A 25,520-nucleotide genomic window follows, 5' to 3' on the forward strand; every position below is an offset into this window, starting at 1 on the left:
TTGAGCACACCTTTTTCATATTAAATCAGTGTCTGGCTCTTGTCATTTAAAAATGAAGACTTTTTTTTTCAACGTTTTGTCAATTTTTCAGATACGGTTCAGTCAACAAAGGTGAAATAAACTCCTTTGAATGGGATCTGCAGTATTACAAGAGCTGGATTTCCTGCACACTCTGCTAAATACTGCTACTGCTAAATACATAAAACTACCAAGGTGTTGCTATTAAGGAAATAGGAATATGAGCTTGATTTAGATTTTATTGTCATTTTTGATTCAGGAAAACTGTGAGTCTTAGTTGATGACATGCCTTCACGTGGAAAGAATCCTGAGCACTTGGGGAGATCTGCCTTTGGCTGAGTTTGGGAACTTTTCCCTGCCTCCAGTTTGCTTGCCTGCCAGCCCTATTAATCACCTCATGTTCTTGACACTTAGAGACATTTAACTTTTTTTCCTGTCCATTTTCCGTGGCAGGTACAGAAATTCCTCGTATTTCAGGGGATATACGAACGTTTTAATTTGTGGCCAATATTAAATTGGGAGGATTGTTTTCATTTTCAGCTTTGATGACCATATTTAGTCTCACTCAGTAACTTAGCTCTTAATAAGGTGGTTACTGGCTTTAGAGCTTTTCCCAATTCTTCAGGTGCTCTTGATTTAAAGAGACCTTGAAACCTAAAGACACACCAGCCCTGTCAGAATCTGATCTAGAGCTTTCATTTTCAGAAAGAAGGGATCGTGGTTGGCAGAATTGTGGACTTTAGTGCATATGTTTTTAACAGAATTCCCCCTTTCTCCAGTTGTGCCTTGTTTCAGTATATATTTGTATAGAATTCAATAAAACACAGCTGACAGCCATCAGATAAGATATCCTGAGAGGTTCCAGGCCTTTGTAAGTCCTTTGGCAAGCAAACCAAGTTCTGAAGTAAAACCAAAGCCCTGTTTCTTGGTCAGCGATGATGTAATTAATCCCTCAAGAATAAATGCTGGGGATCAGTGTTTCTTTCCATGAATGTTTAATGGGTTTCTGCCCTCTGGCAGCCAGCCCAGGGCATCATGCTAACCTGTTGTCTGTGGGGGGGGGGGTTGCTTTTCCAGGACATGCTGATGCAGCTGGCTAAGGCAGTAGCCAACGCCGCGGCCGCTCTGGTCCTCAAGGCCAAGAACGTGGCCCAGAAGACAGAGGACGCTGGTCTGCAGAACCGCGTGATTGCTGCAGCTACACAGTGTGCTCTCTCCACCTCTCAGCTGGTGGCCTGCACTCGGGTAAGGAGGATGCCCCTGAGTGCTCTCTGTAGTGCTTCCCTTACCCTGCTATATGCTAACCTATCATTACAAGACTGCTCATTCCACTACCCCTCATTCCGCAGGCTGCCCAGTGCTTGGCTTCCATACAGAGTAAAGCGCACACACATGCAGCAGGTGATAGTGATGTCCTGGGAGTTTTTTTCGCCAGGCACCTTGACAATTGCGTTAAATCTGTACTTTAATAACCCTTTAAACCAGTGGTTCTCAAACTTTTTGGACCAAGTACCACCCCTAATCCAACCAAAGCATCCAAGTACCACCTACAAGTCATCATCTCATAGGCACCCCAGAAATTCTCAATGACCTGACATGAGCGCGCGTGCACACACACTCACACATACATATAATAAATATTATAATTATAAACTTTATTTCATATAGCGCCTTTAAAGGTGGCTTCTCAAAGTGTTTTACAGAAAAAAAACAGTAACAACAACTAATAAAAAAGCACCATTTCAGTGAGAGGGGTGAGCCTGTTTAGTCGAGCAAAGCAGATGTGAATTAATTTTTCGAGCCTTGATACAATTCACAACAGAGTCTAACAGATTTTAAATCGTCAGGCATTTTCTTGACGGCAAAGGTCTCGCGGTGGATGTTGCGATGCGTCCATTAATTTCTGGAGCAACCTCTCTAATTCGTGCAACTACACCATTATGTCGGCTTGTCATTGCTCTAGCACCGTCTGTACAAACTCCGACACATTTTATCCAGTCGATGCCATTCTCTTCGATAAATTTATTCAGAAGCTGAAATATGTGCTCTCCTGTAGTTCCTGTTGGTAGCGGCTTACAGAACAGAAAGTCCTCATGGGACATACCCTCAAACTCGTATCTAACGTAAACGAGCAAATTGGCCAAATCGACTACAGACTCATCTAATTGCAGTGAAAAACATCTGCTCATCTTAACGTGCTCTATCAGTGTACTTTTGACATAATCCTTCATTTCAATAATTCTATGAATGACTGTGTCTTTCAGGGGGAGGGGGGCAGCAGGTCGAGCTGTTTAGCAGCTTTTTCTCCACACATAATACGTGTCAGCTCTTTTGCCAACGGTAAATACGGTTCTTCAAAAATAGTGTGGCTTACCTGCTTTAGCAATCCGCAAGCTTGCATTTTTCCGCGTTTCCGTTTTTATTTAAAGTTTTTATTTCATGCGCATGGGAGCGAAACACAGAGACGCTCGGTGTATTTTTCTCAAATTAACTTAGAACAGTTCTTAAATATTTTTCTGTTATCTATCACGCTTTCCTGTGCTCACAAGATTACCAGCGTTCGTAGCACGTATTTCTATGCATTCCTGTGTTTACAACTTGGCATTGTTCCAAAATCACGCACATTCTCCTTCCTCCCTATTTGCTGGAGATACAGTAGCTTTTTTAAAATACAATTGGTCACTTGCATCCGTAGCACGCATTCCTATAGAGTGGTATAGAATTACAGAGTATCTCTTGTGTCCACTGAAGTATTAGCGCGCACTGTATCGCAGTACGTAGGCTGCGTATTCAACACGTTTAAAATACAAAATACAAAATATGAAAACCCGTCCCGATTTTTCAGCGCACACGACACAGTTCCAGGGTCTTTTGGCGTACCACCTGGCGGCACTCCACGTACCACTGCCGGTACGCATACCACAGTTTGAGAACCACTGCTTTAAACAATTGCAGATACTTTCTTCCTATGTTACCAATTTACCCCAAACGGCCTGTATTCACTGAGTAGACCCTACTTTAATCTAGGTCTGGCTGTAAAAATCATTACTTATATTATGACTTATATAACATGTGGTCAGACAGTCTATGTGCATATTCATGTATAAATTAGGTTCAAATAACTGACAGAGTTGTACCGGAGGCCTTTTGTGTGTTGTAGAAATAGAATATTGCATAAGGGTCTTCCTTTAGTAAGTGGCTACAATATTTGATCTTGATTGCTGTTTAGGGACTTTATTTCATCATCTTGTTATTTCTTCCTGTAAGGTGGTAGCTCCCACAATTAGCTCCCCGGTGTGCCAGGAGCAGCTGATCGAGGCTGGGAAGCTGGTAGCCAAGTCTGTGGAGGGCTGTGTAGAGGCCTCCCAAGCTGCCACCAACGACGAGCAGCTGCTGAAGCAGGTGGGGGTGGCGGCCACAGGGGTGACGCAGGCCCTGAACGACCTGCTGCAGCACATCAAGCAGTACGCCACAGGGGGGCAGCCCATTGGCCGCTACGACCAGGCGACTGACACTATTCTCAACGTCACCGAGAACATCTTCAGCTCCATGGGCGATGCAGGTCGGTGGGGGCCAAGGACTTTAACTGCTGCTCTACAGCAGTATGGTTGTCTACTTTTATTTAAAACAATAGAATGGTGCAATGTTAAGAAGTTCAGCATAAACTCCAAATATTAGCTACTAGAACATTATAAAGATAGATGAGCAACCTTAGTTGGTAAAGAAAAGCCTTGATTTATACGCATTTAAAAAAAAATGATCTGTAATTTTAACGTTAAACAAACTTTCTGTATAAAGAAATGCGTTGTTTCAGGTTTGTAGTTGCTAGTGTGTCCTCAAACAGTCATATGATTCTCTTTTCTGATTGTTCTCCATGCTACCGACTGTAGAATCCTCACTGTTCTTAGGAGAGGCAGATTAAAAACATGTTTTGGGTTAAGTGTACATTGGTTCCATGCAGTACATGATTAACTTATCCATGCATAGTGAGTGTATGCTGAGATAACCTTGATCCCCTGTACTGTGTAAATCTTATTTTTCGAATGTGTTACAGATGCCTTTTGTCATTGATTTGAGGGGATGTAATTTAAATGTTAAGTACCAGCTCTGTTTCTTTACCTATAAGCTAATGACATTCTCCCGCCTGGGCAGGCGAGCCAGGATCTGAGGTTAAGTTCTCTCTCTCTCTTGTCCTTGGGCAGGCGAGATGGTGAGGCAGGCTCGTATCCTGGCCCAGGCCACATCCGACCTGGTTAACGCCATCAAGGCAGACGCCGAAGGCGAGACGGACCTGGAGAACTCCCGCAAACTGCTCTCCGCGGCCAAGCTGCTCGCTGATGCAACTGCCAAGATGGTGGAAGCAGCCAAGGTACAGACCTGTAGCCATCATGGTGTAGTTCTGGTTCTGTTTGGATGCCGTAGAGGTACTATAATTCTAGCATGGCTTATATTAGTGCTGACCTGGCTGTTATCTTTACTATTGCTGATATACAGTACTGGTATAGAAGCAGGGTGCCTGTTTGTCTGTCTCTTGTGTGCATAGACCCAGGTGAAAGCAGCTAGAGCACATTCAGTGCTGGAGGATAATTTTGCATCCTGCTGCTATTTGTGATAAAGGAAAGAAGCATTTGAAAATGGTGCGCCAGCTCTCAGGCAATGAGATCGTAGCCTGATATGTTTGTTTACAGTACAGCCAGTGCCATTTGTAATGGCTCTCCTGCATCTCTGTGTGCGTAGTGTGATCTCACCACTTTCACTTATTAATATTCTTGTAAGTCACAGCCTGGCCCATGTTTGCAAATATAGCTCCTCCCATTAGCCTCCCACCACTGCCAAGATAAAAGACAGAAGGCAGATAAAAGTTCTGACTGAATATATTGATATGTATCCATTTTTCTTTAATGATATATATATAAAGTATAATGATATGGTATATTTAATATAAATTAAACTTTCTCTTTAAAAAAATTTAAATTACCGTATATTCTATAGTAAAAGTATCAGTAATAACCCACTGAAATGCGCACATGTATACTGCATTTAAGAAATCATGCTCCTGGGAACATATCCTATTTGGACTTATGCTGTAATTTCCTCTGTGAGCAATGATTCCTACAGTGGTTGTTTTTGAAAGTCTTCATTGGTGCTATGTAAGGTATTGCTGTAGTCTTCAGCGGTGTGAGGCTCTAGGATGTAGTGTCCTACAGTAGGTGGGAAGAGGTGAGCAATCTTCCCAGTCAGGGAATGAGGTGAGTCCTTCGTGAACCCCGCTATTATGGGGGATTCATGTTTACCGTCCCCTTCTGTTCAGGGAGCTGCTGCTAATCCAGACAGCGAGGAGCAGCAGCAGAAACTGCGGGAGGCGGCTGAGGGTCTGAGGATGGCCACCAACGCTGCAGCTCAGAACGCCATCAAGAAGAAACTCATCAACAAACTGGAGGTGATGTCAACCGCAGAACGAAAGCCTGCACCCCTGTTGGCTTGGAAGACTCTCCTTATTTCTCTTGTACACCCCAAGTTTCTATTTTAAATTGCATTTAGCCCTTTATCCAGCAACACTGAGATGTGAACAGCAGAATTTTTAGGTTTGTGAAGCAATTGCATGTAAATACAAAAGGTAGGTGGAATCATTAGATCTGAATTTATATCTGCACATGATTTAGTTCTGTTTAAACTTCTCTGTCATATGCATAACACTGGTAGCTAACATAGACTGACATTTCAAATAAATTCCTACGGTACTGGACAAAACCTATTTTCCTAGGCAACTGGAATAAGTCTTTCATATTGCCATATATTTGATTGAAGCAAATCGATACCCTTCCAACTACTACAAATTTTATGAAGGAAAGTCAGTCTCTAAATGAAAGATTGTAAACCTGTAACTACAATGTCTCGCTGCAGCATGTGTCCTCATAAGGAACTGTGCTGTACCAGATTAAAACCTTAATGTGAATTTAAACAGAACAGCTGGAGTGTGGCCACACTTAAACATTGTGAAACTGAATCATTGCAGTACATCAGACTAGTTATAACATGCCACTATATACTGTATATTAAGGGCTTTAGGTGTCATGCGCTCTTAAACACACGTTGTAACCTGAGGTATTTCACATTTTGGTCTGCGTATATGCAACAGCTTTCTTTGCTTAAGAAGTTCAGTAATTTATGCGGTTTTATCAACAAACATAAATAATTGTTGTGCGTATCCCTCAAAGCTAATATGATATAGTCCATTACTGACAGAGAATTCTCTGGAATACAGCTGAACACTGCCTTATGGTACTAGTCAGTGTCAGGTTCTTTAAAATGAATTGTTCCCTTTCTTTGTTTCCATGTAATATTAGAAGTTAAGTGCCTGTTTTAAACCTAACTAATTCAAATATTTTTATTGACATGACTAATTAATTAGAGTGTTGTCAAAGTAGATACAGTACAATAAACATGAAATTGACAGTACAAACATATTATTGGACTTTTACAATCAACACATAAAACACTGAGAGACCTCAGCCTGTTCCTCAGTCTGTGACTGGAGATCACATACTGGGCTGCAGCCCTATTGAGTTTCCTCCCCCTGTAGGAATGGAAGCTGTTCTGATTCTGGCAGGTGTGGGAATTCTGGGTTTAGATGTTATTTTAGGGAAGAATGTCTGTCTAATCCCATCTTGCCTCTTTCATAAGTAGTGACAGATTTATGAAGCTTAATGTTATTCTTTATCTCTCACATATTTGAACAGCTTCTACAGAGCTCACCATTCAGACAGGTTTATTCTTGATGGAGTTCTGCACATAATATGAAAACAGTGATTAGTCTGCTGCAGTCCTGGCAGAGATTTCTTAGGTGTGATCACTGTACCAGTTTGCTTTTGCGAGTTTTAACATGTGTAAAGGTAGTCCTAAATGATGTACATTTCTGTAAGGATATGTTTAGGATGCGTAGGATGTGCTCTACCCGGTTAAAACCTTTTTCAGGTCTTAAATATAAAAGTACAGCATATAGTTTTTTTTCTGAATGCTTCTTTTGATGCACTCTATCTTTTGAACGCTCCGAGCGTTGGGTTGTGTTAGGAAGGAAGCTGTGTGCAGGAGCCCTGGCGGTGCAGGCCGAGAGGTGGAGATGTGCCACTGAAAGTGGTGTTTGTTGTGTTTCCGGCAGAATGCTGCGAAGCAGGCGGCTGCGGCTGCCACTCAGACGATTGCGGCTGCGCAACACGCCGCTTCCTCCAACAAGAACCCTGCCGCCCAGCAGCAGCTGGTCCAAAGCTGCAAGGTAAGAAGCGCTGCCATGGCAACAGTGTTTCCGGTGGGGTGAGACGGGGGTCACCCTTCACCTTTCTCAGTCTCCGAGAACAGAAACTTCACAGTCATGCAACCACAGTACAGAGAGTATTACTTACATGAGTACGGTCTAAATGTGTTAAGAGCTTAAAAAATATAATCATTGGAGTTTTCTACCATACTGATCTACACTGGTTAGTTTTTTTAGCTTTCTGAATGACTGAATTCAGTAGTTCAGCTCAACAATTACTGTTATTCAGTTATCGGTTAGTTTTTTTTTGGTCACTGTTAAAGACATTTTTATACTGTTTTCTGTCAGGCAGCTTACCACTGTGTAGGTCAAAAACAGTGACTCTTTAATGTCTCATTTCTCGATTCTAAAAATACAAAAGTTAAAATGTCTTTGAGCTTATAGAATATTTTGAAAAGGGTGATTTTATATTTCAAAACTGAAAATTAAAAAATGTGCCTGTCAGTTTGAGTTCAGTTTCCAACCCCATAGCGATAAGCCTAAATTATATTTACGCATTATATTTTACACAATTCTGCAGGCTTGTATTGTTTTACTTTTGTAAAGACCATTTATCTAAAATATCCTGGAAAACTTGGGAATCCATTTGTTCCTCTGTCCTAACTACTGTAGGACACCAAGGGAAGATGATACAATCTTTATGATGGACACTATAATGGATTGTCCAGAGGAATTTTTATAGTTGTCACTAGAGTTGTTGAGGCTTATAATCTATTACTTTACATCTTTGAGCACTTCTCTTACTTATCCTATGATAATGTAGTACTCATTCTATGTTCAGCCCCTTTAATAATAGTGGCAATCAAGGTGGCTTCCAGAAGTTTCTGTATTCTGTCTGAGGCCTTGTGAAACTACTAGATGACTAAAAACTATTAGGTGATAAAATATACAGCATTTCTTTCAACATATTTTCAGAGTAAGAAGACATTTGAACATTGTGTATTAATAATCACATCCTGATTATTTTGGGGTTGGTACTGTGGAGTTAAACTCAATGCAGACTCCACAGCTCTTGGGTGTCTTTGTGTTTTTGTTTCCTTCCACTTCTCAAAAGCTGCCTAGGTTAACTGGTGCAAACAGATTGTCCCTGTTTATGTGTGACCTGGGATAAGACTCCCACAACACTTTATATAAAAAAGTACCAACTGTTCTCTGATATAAATGAATTGTAGTTTCCACTTAGGACCTTTTGTGTGCATTTTGATACTAAACAAATAGCTTTCTGGTAAAGTATAATATGGATCTGTTGTTGACAGTTATACTCTTCATATATTCAATTCTCCTTTTTACACATCAATACATAATGTAATTAGTGTAAAGAATTTCTCTGTACATCTTTCTTTGAAAAATTGTACAGTTTATCAAAGGTATTAGTATATTTTGTAGCTACTATGTTTAAATCTAATGTACTATGTTGTTCTAATATGCAAGCTGCCTGTTGTGTCTTTTTTTGTGTTCAGCATCATGGAATATATCTATGTATGTATGCTGTACCTCCGCAGTTATACACTAAAATCGTATCTATGCTGTATTTCATCACATAAAAATCACTCTTTCTAGGAGAAGCAGTCAATGTTGTATATTTTCAAGAATAGTTCTAGGTTCTGGCATTCCTGTCATTATTGACTGTTTGTGTCTAAACGTGTGACAGAAACCACTGTGTAGTGGACATCAAATTTCCAAGCAGTTTGGTCAGATGGACTTTATGGTTTGTGTGCGAGGTGAATGTCTTTCCTGTTCCTCACAGGTTGCTGCTGATCAGATCCCCATGCTTGTCCAGGGAGTCCGAGGAAGTCAGGCTCAGCCAGACAGCCCCAGTGCCCAGCTGGCTCTCATTGGGGCGAGCCAGAACTTCCTACAAGTAAGGATGGCACTCTTGTAAAATGTTATGATTGTGTGATCTCTCATTATATGTATGTATAATATATGATCTCTCATTTGGTGTAGTTAAATGTGTTCTTATTATTTATTCATATTAATATATATATATATTTCTGTTTGAATATGGAAAATATATTAGAAAACGTTTTGCGTTTTATATTAAAAATTATTATAATAATGTATAATTACATAATTAATTATTATGTAATATTTGTTATATTTAAATAACTTATATACTGGTTTTACTTACATGTCTATGCGACCTAAAAGTACTGCAGAATTCTTACACATTCAGTATACAGTACATCTGGTTACTGGGAAGAGTATTGGAAACTCAAAATTTTTATTTTATTATTTTATTTAGCCTGGAGCTAAGATGGTCACTGCCGCCAAAGCCACTGTACCTACCATCGGAGACCAGGCCTCAGCCATGCAGCTGAGCCAGTGTGCCAAGAATCTGGCGAGTGCCCTGGCTGAGCTCAGGACTGCAGCGCAGAAGGTGAGAAGACAGCTTTACGAAGTTACTGTGGATTCTGTGACTGAATACAAGATATTTATACACCTCAAAAATCGCTAGTCTGAATTGTTACATTGTGGGCTGTATTAAATAACTTCAAATTTTTCGTACTTTTTATTCTCTTCTTTTATTGTTACAATTTTTTTATTTTACAATAAATATAATCCAGCACACCTTGCAAAATATGATTTTGAAATTCACTGCCTGGCTGTGGCCCTTACAGAGACAAATGTATTATGAAATTATGTGAACCACTATTATTGCACACAGACAGTGGCCACTCAACTACGCTTTGTGATTTGCTTAAGTAATTTTTTGTACCTAATTTACATTTGCCTTGCAAAAGGTGTAAGTACTTACTGCACACGATTTTTCTTTGTAGAAGTGTTCAGCTTTAGCTTTTAAGTTTCGATTCAAAATATTCACTTTAAAATGTATACAGTATACCTCTGTTGTAATTCAACAAAATGGGACATCATTTGTAGGGGTTGAATGGTTTTGCGAGACACTGTATTTACACCTTTGCTAAAAATCAGTCTTAAACCTCCTCTGTGACCGACCTATTGAACTAGGAGGAAAGATTTAGATTTAGAATTTAGATTTAGATAATTTAGATAGATTAATGAATGGATTTGGAATGCAACCTCCGGTATTCAAGTAAAATGTTAATGGTAAAATCCTTTTTTCTTCTTGTAATGTTTTGTATACAGCAGAATTACAGCGTGGAGGCAACAACACAGCTAAGAACAGTGTTTAGGAAGTAGACTTCCAGTTGCTTCATACAATATAACATGAAATACAAGCCATTAATTGGAGGATTAAACTTGTTTGAAGAGCAGGTGTTCTTGTTCTGTCTAACAAGGCATTTGTGATAAGTTAACTGTGAAAGGTAGAGGGCCATCCAGTGGTTGCATGTATGTTGCACTGAATGCTTAGTATGTAGTGTACAGTAGGACAAACCATACTCATAAGCTCAAGGATGTTCTTGCACAGTTCATTGTCCCTGTGTTTACTGCAGATTGCAGCATACTATACCGTGTCCAAGTCCTAACATGTTGTTTCATGGGGAACTGTTCACAGGCACAGGAAGCCTGTGGGCCCCTGGAAGTTGACAACGCTCTGAATGTCGTCCGTAACCTAGAGAAGGACATGCAGGAAGCCAAGGCCTCAGCTGCGAATGGGAAGCTGAAGCCCTTGCCTGGCGAAACAGTGAGTTCTCTTTCCTCCTTTTATGGGTGGCTTAGTGCCGTGCTGACAGTTGGCGTGGTTTCCTCAATGCTCTTGGGTTCTGGGCTGGGATCCAGTCTGGGTCCCCTTCTGTGTGGAGTTTGCATTTTCTCAAAAGTGTTTGTATAAGTTTTTCGACAGGCACTCTAAATTTGCACATGTGAGCCTGTATGAGCCAATTTGAGCACCCTGTAATGTTGGAGTCCAGACCCAGGTTTATTCACATCTGGCATACTGTACTTGTTAACTAGGTTAGGCTTAGGGTTGCTACAACTCTTGCCAGGAGTAAGCATCTTCCTTTTGATTAATGAAAGAATGACCATACTACTTATCCCAAAGAACCTTTCCTCCACAATCCATCCCTACAAAGTCCCATTTTTCATAGACTTACATCAGGCATTAACACACACTCACATTTTCAAGTTTTCCTATGGGGAGTTTAATCAAAAGTACAGACTCGTTAGAGACTGAAACTAAATGATGCTTTTCCTCTGATTTCAAGAGCATTTGTTTTGCCATATTTTTAAGCATCAGAAAATAAAAAATGTTACTTTTTTAAAGGGAGTCAATGACACTTACACTTTGTTTATGGGTTATTGATGTTAAGAAGTGGATGAATTTTGATTCATTCAAAGCTAACCCAATACTTTTCTAATAATACCTTCACATACAAGAGTAATAGTTTCCTAATGTGAAAGGAGAACAATTAAAATGTGATTTCAGTGGGTTTAACATCAGTAGTGTATTGAAAAGGTTAGTCTCTTGTATTCTGTTACTCTTCAATGTTCAACTTATAAATAAGACCTTTTTGTACAGGTAATGTTGTACATTGTGCAATATGATGTTCTATTTAAGAGAAGAATCTACTTTGTGTTTTAAATGCCTTCAATCCATGTTTTTTCAGACGGTATTATTGAATATATGCACAATGAATTCAGTAATTCTGTCTGAGTTAGTGAAGCAAATCATAATAATTTTATTTGATTAGGCTACTGAGTTTAAGCCAGAAACTGTCATTTTCAATTAAACAAATACCTTGGATGCAGTTGGGATCCCTTTGGGTAAAACTTAATTCTGGTACCATATTTAGAAAGAAAGAGGAGAGTTATGGGGACACCGAAATGTATAATCAGGAAAATCTTTGATATCTTTATTCTTGGAGGTAAATTCATGACTTGCGCCAACAGTATTATACAGTACAGTTAAGCACATCTGAAAATGATGGGTAGTTATTGCAGGAGTACTTTTTAACCCTTAAAGTCTGTTCCTGCAGTGCCTCTTAAAATAATTCTCTAATCAAATATAAATCATTGTAGAAATGATATTGAAACTCTTAAGAAATGCAGCATTCTCAACCTATTTTTGATATTGCAATGCTGAGAAATATTTTAAGTATGATGTGATAAGAGGGCAGCATGGTGGATCAGTGGTTAGCCAGCCTTAGCGCGCTGGGTCCCTGGTTTCACTTCCAGACCAGCATTGCTTTCTATGTGGAGATTATGTGATTTCCCCTTGTTCCCCTGGGTTTCCTCTGGGTCCTCTGGTTTACTCCCACAGTCCAAAGACACACTGGTAGGTTAATTGGCTTCTAGGAAAATTAGGCCTTTTGTGAGTGTGTGTCTGTGTTTGTCTGCCCTGCGATGGACTGGCATCCTGTTCCCGGCCTGCTGCTTACCAGGATAGGCTCCTGCTGCCCTGTGACCCTGAATTGGAAGAAGTGGTTAGAAAATGGATGGATATTATAAGAGGTTGATAAGAGCAGATGTTGGTTCTCACAATATTAAATACATAACAGGCAAAGTGATAGTGTGCAGGATAAGGTGATGGATTAAACATGTGTAATAATTTTCCTCACCATTCGTTTCAAGAAAATCTCATTAAGTGCTGGTGTAAGATTTTGGCATCCATGGCAGGTCTGATCTAGAACCATCTTTCTTTAAAAGTGCTTCAGTTGTTTCTCCTTCTAATATGTATATGTTCCCTTTCTCAGCTGGAGAAATGTTCACAAGACCTGGGGACCAGCACCAAGGCAGTGAGTTCTGCCATTGCTCAGCTGCTCAGTGAAGTGACCCAAGGGAACGAGAATTACACAGGTACTTCGGATTGTTCTCTAACATAGGACACCTAAAGGAAATATACTATTTCTACTACTACTAATGATAAATATACATCTACAAAACCATACAGAATTTCTATAGATAATTATCATGCTCATGTGCTTTGCAAAACCTATTTGTGACTCTTTTTTATGTATTCTTCAAATGTTCTTTATTAGTCTTCTGACTATTAGTTTTGTAATTATTATTTTCCTTATCCAATGCCCTTTCCTCGGGAACCAGGAAACAGACAGGCAAAAGCAATGTAATATCAAGATTAGAACTGAATCGAAATAGAATTGAAGTAAAAGCAATAGTTGCAGTAGTACAATTTAAAGAAACATCAAATACAATCAAAATCAAATCTGCAATCAATTACTAATACTCTGTCAAGGTAAATAGGATATATCAATGAAGATGAGTCAGAAAAGAAAAAAAGGAGCAGAAGCCTTGAGCAGCAGCAGGAGATAGAAAGTAGACTTCAGATGGGCAGATCCCAGTGAGTCTTGAGGAGGTGCCAAGATGTGCCCAGGAAATACACTCCTCCTGGTACCTGTGCTGCCTGTTGCATCGTCAAGCTGTAAGGGTAGAGAAACAGTGGACTCTGGAAGATGGGAGAATGTAGGGCTAGTCTGCAAGAGAAGGCTTGGGGGGAGCAAGAGGGCTTAAAGGGACTGATTAGAATAAGGAAATAGGAAAGAGCAGAGAAACTGATACAGTGGTAAGTGGGAATCTGCATTTTCAGTTTGTATACAAGCATTTACATGGAAGGGAGAAAATGAGTGAGGTAGCAGAGTGTTGGGCACGCTGGAGTGGATGGATCGCAGAAACGGAGAGACTAGCCTGTAGAGCGTTGCAGGAGTCAAGATGGGACATGGACGAGGGCTTGAGTAGAGCAGAGTGAAGTAGAGTGGGTTTCTGCGGAAAGTGAAGCAGTGGTGTGCTAGAGAAAGAGAAGGCTGGGAGAAGGGGATGGGGATCCAAGATTCTTGACAGCAATGACAGGGTGAATTCAAGAATATCGCGAAATGAATGTCAAGGAAGTGCGAGGAAGGGGGAGGTGACAAAAGAAGACCAGACAAGGAAAGACTGTGATTGTGTCGCTGCCTCCGAGGTTAACCTGAAAGAAATGCAAAAGGCGAAGTTGGAGGCAAGGGAGACAATGATCTGAGAGTCATCCCCACTGAAGTGCTTTAAGAAGCTATGACGGAAGAAGTGAAAACCCAGACAATATGTGTGCAGAGAAAGGGTCCAAAGACTGAAGGTTGGGGTCCCTACAATAGTAGATTGCTGGGAACTAGAACTGTAGTAAGTGTGATTGGCGAGGAGAACTACTTATGATAAGAGAAGTGCCAGAGACTCAAAGGGAGGATCTGAGAGAAGCTGTTAAGACTAAAATGTTACAATAGCCAAAAGACCAATTAAAACTAAGACCTAGACAAGATAAGTTATGTGAACCGAGACATGAGATTTTGGAGACAGAAGTGCCATGTAAGTGGAGTGAGCATATAGAAACACAGAGAATCATGACATCTAGGGGAGAAAATTTGCCAAATCCAAGACATTATGTTAAGATAATATTTTAGTATTTTAGGTCATGTGTGTGGTATATAAAACAGAAAATGCTACGTACTGTATTTGTCTTATTACACTTGTTATACAGGGAGTATGTGCAAAAGGGTTTGTTTGATTAAAAAAAATGACATTCTTTACTCTTGTTTTTATTCTCTAAGTTTTCTGTCATAATGTAGTTTAATGTTTTTAGAATTGTCAATTTAATATTTGTTAATATTTGTCATCTCAAACACCACCAAAAAAATTAAAAAGCTAAAAAGAATACAACCTTTATTGCAGTAACGAAATTGTTCTCCTATAATTCTCTAAAGAGAGTTTTTAAATTCTTTTCTATCCAAAAGAACTTTCAGCATTTATTTTTTTAGAATGGCCCTTGCCATTTTAAAAAGCTCAGTTGGATGGGTAAGTTTATGTGTCTGAGAAGAGAAGAGGTTATTTGAAAAACTGCCCAGAACTGGTAGAGATGTCCCCCATCTGACATCCAAACAGGAAAACCTTTTAGTGGAAAGAAAATCCATTGTATCACTTCTAAAGTACCCTTTCCTTCCTTAACACGAGCAAGAATGGTATTTATGATTCATAGCAGCATCACGTAATCATTAATTGTTTGAACAATGTTCTTCAGGAAATATGGTTCTGTTTTTATTGTAATAATGATAGTATCTGGGCAAAGCTTTATATGACTATTCCCAAATGGTACGGTATCATACTAGAAAACAGTCTGTCACTTTTTGCAACACGAATTGCATGAAGAGAGACTAAGATATGGGAATTGAGAATATAAGAGGGAATTTAGACATAGTCATTTTTTTACAATTGAAAAAGTGGCGACCCTCTGCTGTCCTACCTGACAATTTCCTTTAAACACCTCCTTTTTCTTGTCAAAAGAAGCAGTACATTAAGTCACAGTTTGTGTTTTTGTTTACTTTCCAAGCAAAAAACGGATCAATTTTAAATCTTCAGAACTTCCAGTCAGTCTGTTAAGCTCTAGAAAAAAATGTTTAGAGCTATTTTGAACTACAGTCATTTCAGTACACATGGTTGACACAAAAAATATGTTGCAAAGGAATAGGTAAACGTTTATTTCATGATGAAAGGAAAAGAAAAGAGATACAATGTTTTGGATGTGGAGCCTTCTTCAGGTGTGAAAGACCTGTGCATGCTGACACTGCTACCTACTGTACTTGAACAAAAATATGTTTAAGTACATCTTAAACTTTGAGTAGCACTTACAGTGCCTTGCAAATATATCCCCCCCTTTCAATCATATCTGTGTTATAAAAGAAGTGTATACATTTTTTAAAGTGAATATTTTGAATCACCAATTTGAGCGAAAGAAGTCAAATAGCAACAAAAAGTGCCCCAAAAAACAACAAACTAAAATATGTAGATTGCACAGGTATTCGCCCCCATAAGACGTCAATATTTGGTGAAAACACCTTTGGCAGTAATTACAGATGTGTCTTTTTGAATCCATTTCTACCAACTTTACTCACAAGAGTGGTATAACATTCACTCATTTTTCATTCTTTGCTCAGACTCTGATATTTACTTTCTTCTTGCTGAACTAATTTAGGTTTTCCGTAACAAAAAAAGTGAATACTTAAGCAGTCACAAATTTTAGTTCTTGATGATTTTTGCTGTATTTTCAGAAGAGTACTTCACCCATAAAAGTATTCTATTTAAGCGTTTAAATTTGAATTAAAAGTATTCTTAAGAAGTTACATCATTTGTAATTCAACTGAAATGGTGCTACGCTGTAAGGGAGTGAATACTTTTGCAGCTCACTGCAACAGGTTTTGCTTTTTTATTATTTGTGGTCATTTAAAAATGTTAAATAATCTTTAGAATTGGCCAGATACAAATTTAATGTTACGTTTCTACTACATAAACATACTCAGTGAAAAGTGAAAAGACAAATGACTTTCCAAGCAATCCTGGAAATAAAGAGATAAAATGAGGTTGAAGAGAGCTCTCAGTGAAGCGCATTGAAGTTCAATTGTACCAAGGTAGTCAAGTATTCTTGAGAAGGACTTTCACTGGATTTAAAGCCTGATATTTTTAAAGACCTCGAACAACTATCCTGCCAACCATGTGAATTGAAGTCGTCTTGTCTGCTTTAGGCCTAATATGGTAAGTTGTCTGCAGCAGGTGTCAGTTTGATTTGTATTCCTTTCCAGGAATGGCCGCGCGTGACTTGGCTCAAGCCTTGAGATCCCTGGGATCTGCTGCCCGTGGCGTAGCGGCCAACACCCCAGACCCACAGGCCCGGAATGCCATCTTGGACTGTGCCGTCGATGTCCTGGACAAATCGGCCAACCTGATTGAGGAGACCAAGCGGGCTGTGGCCAAGCCGGGAGACCCCGACAGCCAGCAGAGACTGGCCCAGGTCTGTGGAGAGCTCAAGAACTGATTCGAATTTGCTAGGGGAAATAATGCTTCAGTATACAACGAGCGTGAATTGGAAATAATAAATATATTCCTTCTGTGAAGGGAGAATATTTTGGCAACATTACTTGTTGTTTGTGTTTCTGAATCTTTATCTTGAAGGGATTCCTTCAATTAGCCATCTTAGTGCAATTTATCATCCACACACTCAATCTGAACAAATGCGCTACATATTGTATTGTAAAATTGCTTCGAAAACAGCACTAAAACTGTCTTCCAAATGAATGCTTCCTTGGAAATACAGTATGTGGTTCGACAAATAAACAAAAGAAGGAGCAATTAAAGACACTGTAAGGAGATTATCCTTGTGAAATGGATATCCTGTTTGTTCTGTACAGGTGGCTAAAGCCGTGTCGCAGGCCCTGAACAGGTGTGTGAACTGCCTGCCTGGACAGAGAGATGTGGACAATGCTATCAGGACTGTGGGAGAGGCCAGCAAAAAACTTCTTGCTGAATCAGTGAGTGAAAGTCTGTTTTTATAGAAGTTACATGTGACAGTTTTGATTTAGGAATAGACAAGTTAGTACAAATAACTGTTTCAAATGAATAATAGGGTTAAGCAATAGTAAGTACTGTATTGTTAATAAGCACTCTTAATTTTAAAAGAGTCCCTTTAAAACCACAGTAGTGATGGATTAACTATCACATCTTTTTTTTTCCTTTCCAGTTCCCTCCAAGCTCCAAGAGCTTCCAGGAAGCTCAGGGCAACCTGAACCAGGCTGCCGCTGGGCTGAACCAGTCGGCCAATGAGCTGGTCCAGGCTTCTCGCGGCACCACACAGGAGCTGGCCAAGGCTTCCGGCAAGTTCGGCCAGGATTTCAATGAGTTCCTGCAGGCCGGCGTCGAGATGGCTGGGCAATCTCAGGTGGGCTTCAGTGGGCTCTTCAGCAAGTACTGAAGATATCACAATGTTCGAACATCTAGACAAAGGATTCTACTTTCTGGGCACCTCTCTGCTCTGAATTGCTTGGAGTATCTTATGATGATTTTCTTAAATCACAAACATACACATAATACAAATTCCTAAAAAGACATATGGGCTAGCAGCTGCCAAGTACATGAGTTTAGCATGTGTATTTAGGCCATCACACGTTTATGTGATAATTAGATTGAAAAATTGAAAACATGAAAAACTACTTTTTTTTTCTGGTGAACACACATACTGTATCTACAGTATGTTTTGTCTCGTGAGGTTTAGCACAAGAGGGGCTAATTCTGCAACTTAGAAATTTAAATTATTAAGTTAATGAAAAATCAAATACAAACCATCTATCCCATAATATGTATAACTTACTGTTATTGTGACCATATGTGATTTTTATATTTTGCTTGTGTGTTTTGTACTTCTGGTAGAGAAGCCAATTTCCATAGCAGTGGACAATAAAGTACCTATGCTTATAGTGGTAATATTTTGTATATAAGTTTTAGTTTGTGAGTTTGAGATTTAAATGTTTAATTAATTGTAGAAGTATTTCTTATGACTTACTGAAATATTACCGTCTGTGAAGTAAAATAGCGCTTAATTCACACTTGGCTCTCTGTCACTGAATCTGCTCTTATCGCTCTTGGCTGCAGTCAAAGGAAGACCAGACTCAAGTGGTCACTAACCTCAAGACCATCTCCATGTCATCCAGCAAGCTCCTGCTGGCAGCTAAGGCCCTGTCCACCGATCCCAACGCCCCCAACCTCAAGAACCAGCTGGCGGCAGCCGCACGGTAAAAAACCCCACTCATCCTCTTTCAGAATTCAGCTATTGTACCTTTAGAATTTCCTCCATACATCTTAAAGCAAGTATAAGTAAAAATGTAACCACATTTGTGTATAACGGAATACTGAGGAGGAGCTGCATCAGGCCCATTGTCTCAGAATCACTGGATATTACAGAGACCAGCTAACCGGATCACTGTAGATTGCCTTGCGTGCAGGTATCAAAGCTGAATGAATCAACGCAAGTTGCACGTTCTAGCGCTTATGACTGCTTTATCTGATGAATTTATTTCTATTTGATGACAGTTAGCCTTAATTGTGCCTTCTAAAAAATTCTTTCTGAAAACAGGGGTAGAACAGCTGTCTCTACAAGTTTCAAAACACCAGCACATGGGAGAAGTTGTTAAATTTGTCCCAGTTACAGCTTAGGTTGAGGTTTAGATTGAGGTTAAGAGCCAAGTTAGGATGGAAAACCTACAGACACACCTGCCCTCTGGGACTAAGATTAGACACCAGTTGACCTCAAATGTGTTGTTTTTTTATGTATAAAATCTTAAATTCTGTTTAATATCACCAGTATTTTGAAAAGAACTATAAAAGGTCAAGTGCTGCAGATCATTAGTTATTAATTATGTAAAGTAATGCTCAGCTAGGAGAACCATGAGAACCGTTGTGATTGGGAAGCCTTTTGCAATTAATCTAGATTTTGTTATAGTTAGAAAACTAGTCCAGTTTGCAGACAATGTTAAAATTCAACAATTGTAGAAGCAGCAGAGGAAATTTAGATGTTTGGGTTAAGAATTGATTAAATAGAAAACAGAGGGTACAAATAAAGGGTGAATACTCAAATTGGGGTGATATTGTTAGTGGAGGGATTTCTGCTAAGAACAGAGAGTAGTCAAGTTTGCCGATGTTACCAACTTAAAAGCTTATGCAAATGCTGTGTAAGCAAATTGAGAATTAAATTCCAAAAGATTTAGACAGAATTCAAGTTGTCAAACACCACTCAGATGATAATGTAGACGTGCAAAGTATACTATACATACAAGAAGCAAATGCGTAAACTGCAGACGTAATAGGACACTGAACAGGTTACATAACACTGAGCCTGAAGAGGATGCTTATGAATTACGTCTAGGAGTCTGTGTTGATATAGGGTTTTCGTCTTCAAGACAATGTGGGATAGCAATAAGAAAACAATATATATAGTTAAAAGTGTAAAATGTAAATGTTGTCTGCTGGTAAGACTTCCTTTTATATTATGTCACGTATCATAGAATATTATGTGCAGATTTTGTCACCATGTTACAAATAAATAATACTGCTCTGGAATGAGTCTAGAGAGGAGCAGCCATATATTTTTCCAGACATAAAGGTATGTCCAACACTGACAAACTGGATGAAATTAACATTTTTAAACCTAATTAGGGTAATCAAAGTGCTGAAAGGCTTTCACAAAATCAGCTTGGTGAACTTCATCAGAAGCAGTAGTGACTCGGGGACCGGAGGACAGGAGGAAAATGTTGAAGTGCATTTAAATCTGAGAAAAAGAGGCACTTCTTTGCAGAAAGATTTATGGGAGAATGGACCAAGCTACCCAGCCATGTTGTTCAAACTGACCCTGAAATAGCTGGATCAGACCTTTGGAGCCACTATAGGCCAAATTAACTAGGCTAAATGACCTCCTTTTTCTGTAATATTTCTTAGATCTTCTCTGTTATTACAGTTAATGCTTTGATCCTTTTAGTATACAATTCATACCTCTAGCAATTCCTCCAATAAAATCATCTCGATAAATTTGCATGCAGTATTGTTGAAACATCTAAAACATCTAAAACCCTTTTTACCCCTTTTTAAATTAAACAAAATTAAATTAAACAAAAAATTGTTTCATTGCATGGATAACAGGACACATTATACAAAAACCTCTTTCTCATGCCAAGAAATAGAAATACAAATTAATATTGCTTACATAAATGAACATGAGCTAGTATTAATTTTTAAATTTGAAGTATTTTGCTCCAAGCTACACTGGACCCTAACACAGCAAAGAAAAGTAGGTGAACTGCTCACTGTGTTCCTAATAGTGGGTGTTCTGAAAGATTGTTCAGACTTGAGAAGGAAAAGCTGCTGGGGGCACCTTTTATTTGTTGGCAGTAGTTATTTCGTTTTGTTCTCCGCAAGAAAGGCAATCCTGGAAAAGCTGGAAAAGCTATGGTGGAATATAGAAATTGTACAATCTCTAAAGCGGATTTCAAAGCTTTTGTGTTGTGCAAAATTGAAAGAAACAAGGGTCTTCAGCAGACCGCTATGACGTACGCATCTGTGCTCGCTGTAAAATAAATGCACTCCAGAGATCAGAGTTAAAGGAGAACAGCAGCATTGCCAGGTACTGTATGTGGGGGCGAGTTGGAAATCTCTGCTGGATAGAGTTGTGTTTCGAGCTCTGTGCATGTAATTTCACATCCCCGTCTTCTCTTTGCAGTGCGGTTACTGACAGCATTAACCAGCTGATCACCATGTGCACCCAGCAGGCCCCTGGACAGAAAGAGTGTGACAATGCACTCAGGGAACTTGAGGTACAATTTGATTTTCTTTGTTTTTGCTTGTTTTTAATTGATTTTCAGGCTGTGTAAGGCTTTTCCTGAAGTGCTTTCTTGCACTGCTGCAGAGTAAATATTTCCTGTTTTGAGGTTGATGGTAAGCAGCCATGTGATAATTTCCTGGAGCAGAGCAGCAAGAGGAGTAGAATCCTGTTAAGTGTTTCTGTTGGTTTTGTGATCTTGTCAACAGGTTTTGATTGCCTCGAAAAGAGCTGATCTTCATATCAAAAGAATTTGTTAGTTGATTAGATAGGCAGGGAGCATTCCTGAGATAATGTCATTCAATTTAATAGTCATCTCCATTAAGAATTCGTCATGAAATGAAAGTGCACAGCTGTTCACAATTAAATCCTTAAAGTGATGCTCCGCTAAAAGAGCTGTTATCTGCATGTTTTGAAAGCAAATTTAGGATCATAAGAAATATACATTTTTTTGTGAGGTTTGGTTGTTTGTATAGATTTTTTTTCTGTTATTTAACAAATTTTATATTTATCCGTTGTCTAAATGTGCTCCCATTTTTTTCATTTAACAGAATCAATTTACTGAAATAAAAGCTTAGTGTGTTTCTTAAGGCCAATTTTAAGGGGCATGAATTGGTATGATAAACAGTGTCAAAAGAATATGTTCTCATTAAGGAAGTAGTGGCTATCTATAGGTATCTGTTATACTTGACGTTGTGAATGGCATATTCTTAACCTAAAACAGCTATCTTGTTTGCTAAAAATGTTTGTTTCATCTTAAAAAATGTATTCTTATTTTTAACCTCAGTGGAGCGTTTCCATCGAGTACTAAAAATAAAAATTTACAGAATCTTGTGGCCTTCATATTAATCAATGATTAAAATACTTTTGAGAAAAAAATGACTTTTTTTAGTTCAGCGAAATTTAATGTAAAAAAAATCTAAAATGGATTAAAATGCATTTAGAAGGAATGTCATATATACAGCAGTCATTTCTAGCTATCATAATCCTGGTCCTAGAGAGCTCCAGTCTGGTTAATCCTGATTTTGTGCAACCACACACCTGCTTGTTTTTGTTCTAGCTCAGCAGTTTTAAACATGTTTTCTACTGGTTAGTTAGCAATCTTAAATTACTAATTGCTAATGAACTGCAGTACTCACAATAGAGTCTTCAACATGTTTAATGATAATGGTTAATTACATGATAATTTTATACAGTATATAATCATTAAATAATCTGGATTGGGGCTCTCCAGGACAAGCATTGGAAATCCCTGATTTAATTTATGGACAGGTTGGATGAGTCAGGGAAAACTTTCATAATCTAGTATGTCTCATGTCATATACCAGGTACAGTATATACAGTAGTTTATTGGTATTGTCTGTTTTTTAATACCTACTAAACAGAAAGCAATTGAACTGCTACTGAGCACTTTTTACAAAAATCACTTTAAAAATAAAAATAAAATAGAAAAAACATAAAGATAACAATACCTCCATTATTGCACTACATGAACCAATATTGTTTTAAAAGTTTATAGTTTATATTGTTTTTAAGGTTTATTCAAAAATACATTTGAATGGCAACAATGTAGTGGACTATTTAAGCACAAAAAGTAGCCAGTGCATTGCGATTTTTGTGCTTCCTTTTTTTGAAAAGATGATTATGGCCCATCACTGTTTCAGCTTAGTTGCAAAGTAGTGTACATACAGTAAGTACAGTATACAGTATGTAATCATTTGTGAAACCAAAAACAAGTTTAACAGGTAAGAACAATGAACAATGTTGCAAATAATAATAATTGCTTACACTTATATAGCGCTTTTCTGGACACTCCACTCAAAGTGCTTAACAGGTAGTGAGGACTCCCCTCCACCACCACCACTGTGCAGCATCCATCTGGGTGATGCGACGGCAGCCGTAGTGCGCCAGAACGCTCACCACACATCAGCTGCACACAATGTACAAAATTAAACATGTTCATTTGATAGAGTTTATAACACCTTCTAAGTATAACCAGATTCTTTAAGGAAACCGTTGTTTTATTCATTAATGTTTCATCAATAAAGAGCAGGAGACACGCTAATTGGATTGGGTGACAGCTTTTATCTGAACCAGCACACTGGCTTGTAGGAGGGTTTTCCTTCAGCAGTACATTGTATAAGGTAACAGGTACTGGAGACGGATGAAAGCTACGGAGAAAGGAGAGTAAATATTTTATGTTTTGGGCCTAGTTCCTTTGGCTGTGAGGAATTACATTTGGGTTATACTTTTACCGTGGTGACAGCAAGGGGAGCCATTGAATATTTCATGAAGGAAGGCTATAGTGTTTAGAAGAAGAAGAAGAAAGAGATCTTTTCGGAGGAGTTTCATTTGGTGACTGTAGCTGTAAATTAGCCTGCACTGAGTGCAAGGCATATCCTCCAAAGACTTTATTCCTAGTTCCCCTGACATTTGTCGGTTGCCATGCGCTGCGGTGGTTTTGAACCAGTTTGTTGCTTGAGCTGGGCACAGCCGTTGCTGGATTACAGCATGAACTTGCATGTTCTCTTCTTGCAGACGGTCCGCGGAATGCTGGAGAACCCCACTGAAGCAGTGAATGACATGTCCTACTTCGACTGCATCGACAGCGTGATGGAGAACTCCAAGGTAAGGAGAAGCAGCAGGCAGGGGCTGAGTGTCATTTCATGGAGCTCCTTCTCTCTCAGAGCTACTTTTCATTTCTCCTTCAACAATTACTTTTCAAGTGAATGCCATTTGTTCCTTTTATGCTGATCTTGCTTTAACTATTATTTGATAGAGGCTCTCCTGCACAGGGAAGGATTGAATTGTATGAAATCTGCATTATCAAAAACAAAAGAGGTCATTCGATTTTGCTCAAATTAAAGTGGCTTTCGATTGCATTTCAATTATTGCCTGTTGTGTTATGAATGCAATGTTAACTCAACCTTAATTGCTCATTGTGAATACTAACTCTGCTTGCACGCTCATGCAGATCACCTACCTGAACATATTGTGTGGTTTGAGTTCAGAACAGATGTATTTGTAGGTCCTGATGCTGAGTTTTTTTTTATTTAGGTACTGGGAGAAGCTATGGCAGGAATCTCCCACAATGCTAAAAACAGTAATCTGCCTGAGTTTGGCGACTCTGTCAGCTCGGCCTCGAAAGCTCTCTGTGGACTTACTGAAGCAGCTTCACAGGTAAACTACGACTCTTTAGAAGTCATCAATAACATCAGTGTTGTGTTTCGTATGGCAAAGATCATGCCAAAGGGTGCCAGGTAACTTTATGCGAACTTCTGAAATAGTAAAAATGGAGAGGTGGTACATTATGAGAGGATCACTGCAGGCACTAATTACAGAACCCTGTTGGCAAGAGAGGAACTGTTTGTTTTTCTTCAATACTGTGCTGGTTTTCAGTGATTGCTCCTCTGTCTGTAGGCGGCGTACCTGGTTGGTGTTTCGGATCCCAATAGCCATGCAGGCCAGCAGGGATTGGTGGATCCAGCCCAATTTGCCCGGGCAAACCAGTCCATCCAGATGGCCTGTCAGAATCTGGTGGATCCAGCATGCACCCAGTCACAGGTACAGCATTAAAGCTTATTAAAACACCCTCTGTTAGAGGGCATGTTTCAGATGGGTTCTGGGCAAGACACAGCTTTTAACATAAACACTTAACATGAACCTGTTTGAATTTGCATTATAGTAGGGTAATCTGATTTTTTAAAAATAATTGTCAAATTTTGGGGCCTCAGATTCTGTCTTGAAGTGGAAACATTTATCTCCAGGGTTTCTTGCATCTAATGGTAAAGGTGTTAGATAGTCAGAAGTGAACCTTTCGCAGACAGCTGATGCTTTAGAGGCAGGTACAAAAGATTCATGTAATTAAACATTAAGCCCAAACTGGACTTTTGTCTTTACTGCTTGTAATGACCCAGCATGCTAGGTTTCTGTTTGCCGGAATTGTAACAAATTTGTTAACAGAGAAGGTGGAACACATCAGCAAGAGCAAGGGTCTTCATTGTTTCTTGGTTTTCATAAAGTGCCATAGCTACAATCAATTAAGAAGCCTGGATAAAATTAGGCTTCTAAATCTAACCTACTGAAATCCGAAACAGCTCAACTTATTCCATTTGAGGAATTAAGCAGTTAACTCTACATTCTACCCCAACTGCA

The 25,520-nt window shown here is 39.0% G+C and overlaps 1 protein-coding gene across 3 annotated transcripts in view; it reads left to right on the forward strand.

The window, feature by feature from the left end:
• The window catches only part of tln1 (talin 1), a 132,745-nt gene that overhangs the window by 76,774 nt on the left and 30,451 nt on the right, over positions 1-25,520 (forward strand). For all 3 annotated transcript variants that reach the window (XM_088910239.1, XM_088910241.1, XM_088910240.1), the window contains 17 exons: positions 1,096-1,263; positions 3,286-3,580; positions 4,221-4,387; positions 5,330-5,458; positions 7,178-7,291; positions 9,078-9,191; positions 9,576-9,710; positions 10,809-10,937; positions 12,946-13,048; positions 16,807-17,015; positions 17,413-17,532; positions 17,742-17,939; positions 18,650-18,789; positions 21,267-21,360; positions 23,904-23,993; positions 24,423-24,545; positions 24,786-24,929. In XM_088910239.1, the coding sequence (XP_088766365.1) occupies positions 1,096-1,263; positions 3,286-3,580; positions 4,221-4,387; positions 5,330-5,458; positions 7,178-7,291; positions 9,078-9,191; positions 9,576-9,710; positions 10,809-10,937; positions 12,946-13,048; positions 16,807-17,015; positions 17,413-17,532; positions 17,742-17,939; positions 18,650-18,789; positions 21,267-21,360; positions 23,904-23,993; positions 24,423-24,545; positions 24,786-24,929 (2,472 nt within the window). The remainder of the gene's footprint in view (positions 1-1,095; positions 1,264-3,285; positions 3,581-4,220; positions 4,388-5,329; positions 5,459-7,177; positions 7,292-9,077; positions 9,192-9,575; positions 9,711-10,808; positions 10,938-12,945; positions 13,049-16,806; positions 17,016-17,412; positions 17,533-17,741; positions 17,940-18,649; positions 18,790-21,266; positions 21,361-23,903; positions 23,994-24,422; positions 24,546-24,785; positions 24,930-25,520) is intronic.

This window comes from Atractosteus spatula, chromosome 3 (genome assembly GCF_055471065.1).
Source record: "Atractosteus spatula isolate fAtrSpa1 chromosome 3, fAtrSpa1.hap1, whole genome shotgun sequence".
In the NCBI taxonomy this organism is placed as follows: Eukaryota; Metazoa; Chordata; class Actinopteri; order Semionotiformes; family Lepisosteidae; genus Atractosteus; species Atractosteus spatula.